The sequence below is a fragment of the Brachyhypopomus gauderio genome, chromosome 5, assembly GCF_052324685.1.
Source record: "Brachyhypopomus gauderio isolate BG-103 chromosome 5, BGAUD_0.2, whole genome shotgun sequence".
NCBI lineage: Eukaryota > Metazoa > Chordata > Actinopteri > Gymnotiformes > Hypopomidae > Brachyhypopomus > Brachyhypopomus gauderio.
Genome location: NC_135215.1, coordinates 18,216,742 through 18,226,029, shown reverse-complemented (window position 1 = coordinate 18,226,029; position 9,288 = coordinate 18,216,742). Strand labels below are relative to the sequence as shown.

The 9,288-nt window shown below is 48.8% G+C and overlaps 1 protein-coding gene across 1 annotated transcript; it reads left to right on the top strand.

The window, feature by feature from the left end:
* Window positions 1–119: 119 nt before the first annotated feature.
* rmnd5b (required for meiotic nuclear division 5 homolog B) lies at window positions 120–8,643 on the top strand. The gene is made up of 10 exons (XM_077006177.1): window positions 120–244; window positions 1,345–1,578; window positions 1,774–1,916; window positions 2,156–2,293; window positions 2,572–2,672; window positions 2,776–2,942; window positions 3,690–3,855; window positions 4,635–4,737; window positions 5,379–5,533; window positions 5,828–8,643. Exons 2-10 carry the CDS (start codon window positions 1,440–1,442, stop codon window positions 5,889–5,891), a joined length of 1,176 nt encoding a protein of 391 aa, XP_076862292.1. The 5' UTR covers window positions 120–244; window positions 1,345–1,439; the 3' UTR covers window positions 5,892–8,643.
* Window positions 8,644–9,288: the final 645 nt, after the last annotated feature.

Here is a 9,288-nt window from a genome sequence, read left to right as displayed (position 1 = left end):
TGAACTAAATTTCGGAGTGCTCTGAGCGGGTCATATACAGTGAATCACAAACTCGCTTACAGACATAACACTGACGCGTCTCAAACATTGAGAACCGTAGCCCAAGTCCGTATTCTCCCAGTCGGCAGGGGGCGGCAGGCCAGTGGACGCCTGCGTGCGCGACCTCCTTCAGCCCACAAAGAGAAGTTCCTGCTTGCGTCGCTTCGAGGGACGACTGCTGGGAGAGCGGAGCTACAACAGGCGAGTACGCTGTTTATTTTGATTTTATATTTGACGGTACAGTCCGAATAAAACCGCAAGCCAGTCGCCGACGTTTACGTCACATGTATACGGATAGAATCAGCTAATATGTTTACAAATACAGTCTACTAATGTGTGAAGTACCGAAGGCTATAAAGGCGCTTAGCCGAGCTGTTGTTCGTCCCGGTGGGCATGTAGCCCCGTGCTAGCTGTGGCTAGCGCAGCCTGCGTGTGTGTGGCCCCCAAACTCGCCCGTTATGTGGCGACATTATCTGACTTCTGTGGTTAAACCAACAGAGTATAAGGTGGGGGTGAAAATAAGGTCATGCTGGAACTTGGTTAGCATAGGCTAGCTGTGTGTGTGTGTGTGTGTGTGTGTGTGTGTGTGTGTGTGTGTGTGTGTGTGTGTGTGTGTGTGTGTGTTGCTTACCACCTTCAATTGTCAGCTGGCTAGCTCGCTACCTACATACGAATGTAAAACCGTGATAAAACTGGTGTTGTAGCTCGTAGCTAGCTGTGAACTTCATGTATGGCTCTTTTAAACGCACATCTTGGCTGACTAGCTAGCCTAGCTACATTACCTGCTATATTGGATTAAGGCCATCTCGCTAACTAGCTAATCAGTAAACACCCTCCATAATGTTTACATTGTGGAGGTGAAATATAAGTTGTACTTCCAGGAAAATGGAATCCTGTAAGTATTGGGATTGAAAAAACATCTTACAAGTAATTACAACCAGTTTTTGGTCTAACTAAATCTAGCTGGCTAATTGTTTTAAAGACATAGGTTGATTAGTTGTGGCTTTTAAAACACTAATGAAATAGTACTGTGACTTTCATATAGACGTGTAAACAATCATAACAAAAAAAAAAACACAAATTATACAAGAATGCTGATTGCAAAAAGAGAATACGTGAACTTTACCTGTTGGTGTTTTGTTCTGCCATTACTATAACCTCACTGATGGTGTTTAGGTATAAGAATGGACACCAAACCAGACATCACTGTGTGGGGGGTGCAAAATGTATATCTGAGAAATTTGACATCCAGTCTTTTAGATTATCAACATGTGCGTTTTGTGTGTGTGTGTGTACGTACTGCAGGTGCTGGTGGTATTGCTGCTGTTGTGTGTGAGTGTGTGTGTGTGTGTGTGTGAGTGGGCGTGAGGGAGAGGCAGAGCTTGGACTACCCTGTGGAGATGGAGCAGTGTGCGTGTGTGGAGCGGGAGCTGGAGAAAGTGCTGCACCGCTTTGTGACCTACGGCCACCAGTCGGAGGAGCGTCTGGACGAGCTCCTGCACACCGTCTGCGAGCTGCGCAGTCGCCTCGTCACGTTTGGTAAGCCCAGGATCCAGGGGGCGGGGCCAAATTCCTCTGTGGGCAGGGGGGAGGGGCTTGTCTGTTGATGTCTGCCGTGCAGAGGGTTGCACTAAGAGCAGCGTGTCGTACTTCTCTTGGAAGAACATTCGACCCAGAAGAAACAAGAGACAGAAGGTGTGTGTGTGTGTGTGTGTGTGGCTCTCACCCCCGCAGGTGTGCAAGATGCAGACTTCTCTGCACTCTCTCAGACAATGGCGCAGTGCTGTAAAGAAATCAAAGAAACCGTGCAGATCCTTGCCTCCCGACACAAGGATATCCATGGCAGCGTGTCCAAAGTTGGCAAAGCCATCGACCGTGTGAGCTGCGCCTACATACACACACACGCACGCACACTCGCACACGCACACACACCCCTGCTCTGGGGATTTGTACTGGAATTTGATTAATATGCTGTACAATTTTTGGTAACACATATTTCTTGGAGTCTTCCACACTGCGAGGTCTTGTCTATTATAAAGCTTTCCAATAGTAGTCATGGAAAGTCACGGAGGTTCATGAAGGTGAACTCTGAGTGTGTTCTTGTCCTGTCGTGCAGAACTTTGATGCGGAGGTGAGTGCTGTGGTAGCTGAGACCGTCTGGGACTCTCCTGAGAAACAGAGGAACCTGAGTGAGACTATCGTGGAGCACCTGTATCGTCAGGGCATGCTGAGCGTCGCAGAAGACCTGTGTCAGGTGACCTTTAATGACCTCTAGAGAGGGGATGCTGGCACCTCCGTGCGTAGGGAGCTGGAGTTTTATTTGCATTGTGAAGTCCTTGGCTGGGTATTTCTAGCTGCCATTAAGAGTGTGTGAGTGAGTGAAATCCCTCCCCACCTTAATTGCAGTACAGAAAATGTTGAGGGACATTTGTTGGATAATTTTCGTTTGGTTTTCTGGCTTTGTGAGTGCTTCTGCGTTTTGTGGTTGTTTTGTCTTGGCACTGAGGGGATTTGTGCCTGCCTTTCCTTCAGGAGTCTGGCGTGGTCATAGACATGAGCATGAAGCAGCCTTTTCTGGAGCTCAATCGCATTCTAGAGGCGCTGCGTATGCAGGACCTCAGGCCAGCTCTAGAGTACGTACATCTCCTCCTATTCCACGCCCTTATTTGTGTAGAGTCCGGACCCTGGCGCTGGGTCTGTGGGGGTAATGAGGCTGTGCCTGCTCCCTTTCCCCAGATGGGCCGTCACCAACAGGCAGAGGCTTCTGGACCTGAACAGCAGCCTGGAGTTCAAGCTGCACAGACTCTACTTCATCAGCCTGCTGACCGGCGGCGTGGACAACCAGCTGGAAGCTCTGCACTACGCCCGCCACTTCCAGCCCTTCGCCGCCCAGCACCAGAGAGGTAGGGGCAGCTCGGGGGCGCCGTGCCCAGGACGGAGCCTCTGGGGTCGGGCAGCTTCGGTGGGGCGCTCTGCCCAGGACGGAGCCTCTGGGTCGGGCAGCTCGGGGGCGCCGTGCCCAGGACGGAGCCTCTGGGGTCGGGCAGCTCGGTGGGGGGTGGGGGGTCTCTGGGCTACAGGCCATGGCACGTTGTTCCCTACGTTGTTTGATTTATTCCTGTAGCCCCAAGTCCTCATCTAGTGAAGTGCTTCATGGTGCCCTGATGCGCTGAGTCTGGGGTTTTGAAGCAGCGCAAACATGAAACCACGCAGCCTCTTCTACACCCACGTTGCATTAAACCTGTCCGGGTTCCTGATGGTGATGCTTCTGACGGACTGACAGCGTATTGGACTGAACCTCCTTTTCGCGTGTGCTGACATTTCCTGTGTTGTTGTGTAGCTGTGTTGGAGTGGGGCTGTGTCGTGTTAATGGCGGTAAAGAGCAGGCCTGTGTCATGGCTCTAGCTGTAATCCTGTCTGGAAGAACATTTTCAACTGAACACTGGTGAGAGTTTGTGAACTGAACGGTCCTTTTGAACTTCTTTCAAAAAAGGAGGCCAGTCTCTCTGTTAGCAGGTTGCACAGTTACTATGACTGCAGGATCCCGATAACCTCTTGGGTTTGTGTTTCACGAATCTTAAATTGTGTATAAATGTGTAGGTGAGTTTGGCCTTTGTCCGTAGCGCTGAAGGTTCTCGTGCCTCTTGCAGACATTCAGGTGCTGATGGGCAGTCTGGTGTACCTGCGGAACGGCATCGAGAACTCTCCCTACCGCAGTTTGCTGGAGACCAATCAGTGGGCTGAGATTTGCAACATCTTCACCCGCGACGCTTGTTCGCTGCTCGGCCTGTCTGTGGAGTCGCCCCTCAGCGTCAGGTCAGTCGCTCCTCCGGCCAGGCACGTGTCCCTGTTCACTCATCCCTCTGTCATTGTTTGTCTTCATCCGTCCAGCCATCGATCTGCTGACCGTTGGTAGTGACTGTAGTGTTAAGGTTACTGAGACTGGCACTGGAGCATGCTGGGAAGCAACTTAATGCCACTTACAACTGCTGTTCTTTGTGTGTGTTGTGAAGCCCGAAATCACCACTTGATCAAGTTGATCCTTGACTGCTCCCTGCAGACCGGTGCTGTCCTGTGCGGTCTCAGCAGTGCTCTGGAGCTCAGCAGTGCTCTGTGTACTCTCACCTTGCTGAGGAATCTTCACGCCTGTGCCCTTTGGGTAAAACAGGGTTCTTTGCATCAGTGAAGTCCAGCACATGCCGTTCGAGTTAAGAGAATTTTTAGCAGACCAAACATCAGGTTCAGAACGAGTTTTCACTCCTCCTTGTGTCTTCTGCTGAAGAGTAAGTGTGAATCAATCCTGTTGAAGCAACCGAACAGGACTGGGTGGATCAGGCCTCTCCACAGGGTGTGTCTGTGATGCCTCTGACATTTAGGTCACCTGGGTTGCACTTTGAGCACTCCAGCTCTCGCCAGCTGATTTCCTGATGATGCACTTTGATTTCCCAGAATTCTCTTGTTTCAGGTCTGGGTTAAAACTTGCCCGGGGAGCACCATGGACAAAATGCTGAGTGTTATTAGCTTGCTGTTTAATGTATGTGTGTGTATGTGTGTGTGTGTGTGTGTATGTGTGTGTGTGTCATTCTCTCTCCTAGTTTTGCATCAGGCTGCATGGCTCTGCCTGTACTCATGAACATTAAACAGGTGATTGAACAAAGACAGTGTAGTGGTGTCTGGACACACAAGGACGAGCTGCCTGTAAGTCTCTGTCTTGCGCGCGCACACACACATACACACGCGCCTGTCTCTCTGGTGTAATTCAGGATGGGTTGCTGGCTTTGTGCCATGCAGACGTGTACCACACTGGATTTGTGGGTGGTTCCGCACATTCCTCAATCTTGTATCCACATACCTTTTCATAATAGTTTTTATTGTGTACTATGTTTCAAGATGAATACATGATAAAAACTAGAGTTAAGACATGTAGGGATTTAGTCATTCATAGTGTACTGCATTCTGTCTTTATAGTGCAGATTGTCTTGAGGAACTCCTGAGATGCTCTTCCTCTTGTGTTTACAGTTAGCAGATGCTCTGTAGCTTCCATGCACGCACCTTCTATGTCTAGTCCAGTCAGGCCCAGGTGCAAAGAGCTGATCAGACTGTCGGACTTCAGCGTCCGTGTCTGTTCACCTGTCCTGGTGTGGCAGGTTCCGCTCTGCGTGTGCAGCTGTATTGACGCTCTCCCACACGCTGTTAGTCACACATACAGCAGGTCAAGAGGATCACCTGCTGCTCCTAATGCCATTTACACGTGTGTGTGTGTGTGTGTGTGTGTGTGTGTGTGTGTGTGTGTGTGTGTGTGTGTGTGTGTGTGTGTGTGTGTGTGTGCGCGCGCGCAGATTGAGATAGACCTGGGAAAGAAGTGCTGGTATCACTCTGTGTTCGCCTGTCCCATCCTGAGGCAGCAGACATCTGAGAGTAACCCCCCCATGAAGCTCATCTGTGGGCATGTCATCTCCAGAGACGCCCTCAACAAGCTCACCAACGCTGGCAAGTATGTGGCCCCTCGTCAGCTCCCAGCACCTGCGCTCGCCCGGCGTAACGGCTGCACTCAACCATGTTTCAAATGACCCTCTGAGTCCTGCCTGCTTCACTAGACCCCATGTGCACTGACTCACCAGTGAGAGGTTTGCAGTGTGATCGATGGTCATCGGTGTTTGTGAAGACCAGACCACTCCTGTCTCTTGAGCTCCCTAGCCATCGTTTCGTCCTGCACAGTACAGCGTAGTTGAAACCTCTTTGTGCAGGACCATCACTGCCCATGACCCTGTTCTCCTGCCTCCCCCAGGCTCAAGTGCCCGTACTGCCCAATGGAGCAGAACCCTTCGGACGCCAAGCAGATCTACTTCTGATGGGCGGGAGCAGGTGCGGTGAGCGCGGGGGCGTTTGCTTGGCCGTCCGCGGCTCTTTGAGCGGCTGGGCTGGAGTGACACGCCGGGGGCCGCACGGCCCCTCTGCCATCCCCACACCTTCAAGCTTTTAGTTGGCAGAGGCCAGTGGTCATGACAACACACCTGTAGATGGGAGTGCGTGAGCGTACGTCACACACGGACTGATCCCCCCGGGTCGTTTTTTGTGCACTCATTTCTGACTTGTGGGCTTTTCTGAGTAAATGTTGGTTTTGTTCCCTCCTCCCTTACACCTTAACTTCACCATCTTCAGTCCCCCCCCCCCATTAACCCCCCCCGTGGAGCCAGCTGTACGTGTGTGAACAGGTGTGACCTCTTGCATAGATTGTTTCCACAGTTGCTTATTTCGATATATTTATATATATATATAGACAGGGAGAGAGGCATTTTCCCTGTGTACATGCCAGAAGTGGCTTTTCAGTGAGTATATCCAGAGATGTATTGAGAGTTGCGTCAGGCCGTGAGGTGTGTGGTGGGGATGGAAACAGGATATTGATTGTAAAAGAATGGTTGCACCCTTCCTGATGGTGTGGTAGTAGGAACAATAACGATCATATCAAATGCATTTGGGCCGGAGCTCTTACCGAGTCGGTGTGAAGAATCACTGGAGATGTGAAGTTTGATTCTGTGAACAGATTGTCTTGATCATTTGATCCCATATTAACTGAATTCTCCAACTACAAGCTACATGTCCTTTTTTTGTGTATATATTTAAGAAATATTTAAAAGGAGAAATATACCGCTGTGAAATGTGACTGTTTATTTTCCCACCAGTAATAATTTAAGTATATTCAGCGCGACGTTTGATCTGCAAGTTGAAGTGCGCCGTGTGGCGTTGACGTCCCCTCCTGTTGGACTCCTCATCTCCCAGTACGTCTAAGCTCCGTCCCCAGTGTTGCAGTAATCTCCGCCCTCAGCGCTGCAGTAATTAACAGTAATTAGCCTGCTAGAGGCTTACTTTAATTTCTCTTATTTAACCCATGTCTAAGAGAACCAAACCAAAAACTCATTTGCATAGACACAACCATACCAAGTTTAGAGAGCTCATGGTACACACACACACACGTATGTCTTCAGATGATGAAGTGGAGGAGCTGAAATGCTTCACCGTTGACCCACTTTGTTTGGCTTTTCTGCAAAGTTCTCATCTGTGCTGGGAGCAAGACGTTAATCTTGCTCAAATGCTGTTCAAAACATGTTCTCAATAAACATAATGCACAGGATGTTTGTTTTTTTACTACAAAAGGTGAATCAGGATTTTTGATGGCTGAAGTAATAACCTTGTTGTGGTTAATCCCAGTCACAATGCATCACTGTGCTTCTTTCTGCATGAGCTTTCAGAGAGGTTGGACTACATCCGATTAGAAGGACACTGCTGTTTCAGGTCTGTGCTAAAAGTAACTTTTCTTTGCTGTAGTTGTGCTATACATCGTGTAGTAGCAGAGGTTCCTTTACTGAATGTTGATTTGAAGTCTTTATTTTTAAAAGCCTCTGGCTAAACGTGGCTTCACTGATCATCCACTTTCCTTGTTCCGTCTTCAGTGGGAAATGGACTGTGGGCAGACCTGGTTCTGTGTATGCGGGGACATCTTTAGTTGTTATGACCTCGTGGTGCCCTTATGCCGTATCCTTGTAATGAATTTCTCCTTTGTGCAATAATGGAGTCCAGAGAAAATATTAATTTTCATTCATTCATCCAGTACAGAAATACAGGCTGACTATGAAGATCCTTTGCTTTGAAAAGCTTTCATTTAAATTTGTGCTACCCTGTAAGGGGCCCTTCAGTGACAGACCCACCTGCCAGGTACTACCCCTCTAGCCCAACGTGTGTGTCTGTGCGCACGCTCACGTGTGTGTGTGTGTGCTGGGGTGTTTAGCTTTTTTCTTCAGTAGACAATCATGTGCCTCCTCCCTGACCTTTTGGCAGATAAAGAGCCGCTGTCATGGCTACCTGGTCTTTGTGTTTCTTCACCACACAGCTGAGCTTAAAGACCTCGTAGGCCACCAGGGTGGATGGGGGCGGAGCTACACAACACTTCCCAGAGGGCCTCAGTTCAGTGATTCCAAATTCATGGTTTAGTCCTGTATGCCCAGTTCAGCGAATCGCCTGGTTTCTGAGCCCTTTGAGCCCTGTGTTTTGGAGCAGGTTGAGTGACACTGCAAACATAAAACGAGCAGCTTTACTAGCACATAGAACACCAAAATAACTTTTGTTCCGCGATTGCTACTAATCCTCTGTGTCGGACGAGCCAGGCCTCAACTGGTCTTAACCCTGGGCTGGTCATGGGCCCGCTGGGTGAAGGTTGTGTTTGCTGGGGGGAAGGAAGCTGCAATTCTGCATTTGCAGTGCTTAGTGTGTAATCCCCTGTGTGTACCGGCAGCGTGTTATTGACTCTGAAATGACATTTGGGTCAAATGTAAATGCCCCTTTCTTAGACGTTGAGTATGAGCATTCATCTCCAAGGTGTTGGGATGGTCTGCAGGGCTCTGGAGGACGACGCAGGTCTGTCTGTGCTTGGCAGTGTCAGGGAGATGTGCTCTTGGGCCCGTGTTTGTGTCTCTGAATAATATAACAAATCTGCATTTCCTGCTATTTTAATGCAACTGTCATGTTGTAAATAATTATCTTGTCATTACAGTATGTTTATTATACTTGCATCTAAAATAAAAGCGAAATAAAAATGTTTATACTCAATTTGACTCCGTATTTGAATGCTGGAAATTCAGCATGTGAATGTGGTTTTGAGTTATGAATGCGTCTGTTTCAATGAGTCCTTTAATGCAGTGTGGGCGGGTTTAGCTCTCTGCTTATTGGTCAGGTATTCTGTCCTTAAGTCCACCCTATTCCGTGAGGTTGGAGGGCTGTTCTCTAACGAACCCGACGCGGCTCAGGGTCGTTTAACCGATGAGTGATTGAACCTCACCTATCACTCGGCCTGCAGCTCTCAGACCGGTTCTGCAGGGCCAGTCCGTGTGTCCCGCTCTAGTGCGGGTGAAGAGGCCAAGTTGTCTTAAGAAATTGATACCAGGTGTTTTGGGGCAGAGAAAACCCTGGCTGAGATTTTTTTAATGCCATATCAGACTACTGATTAATTATAATTACATGCATGTTATTCATCATATGTAAATAGTGCACTGAGGTCAGGAAGAGTTCTGGTCTGTATCCAAAATTGCTGTGATAGTGGGTGAGGTTCATTCAAAGCCACTAGAGGGCAGGCTTTCCACACAGCATTAGCTTCACTGTAACATATTATGCAAGTACCAGTAGAACTCTGCGCTAATTATTATTCTGCAGTAACATCAGAGGTCTGTAAAAATAGGTCTGTGATCTTGAGTTACC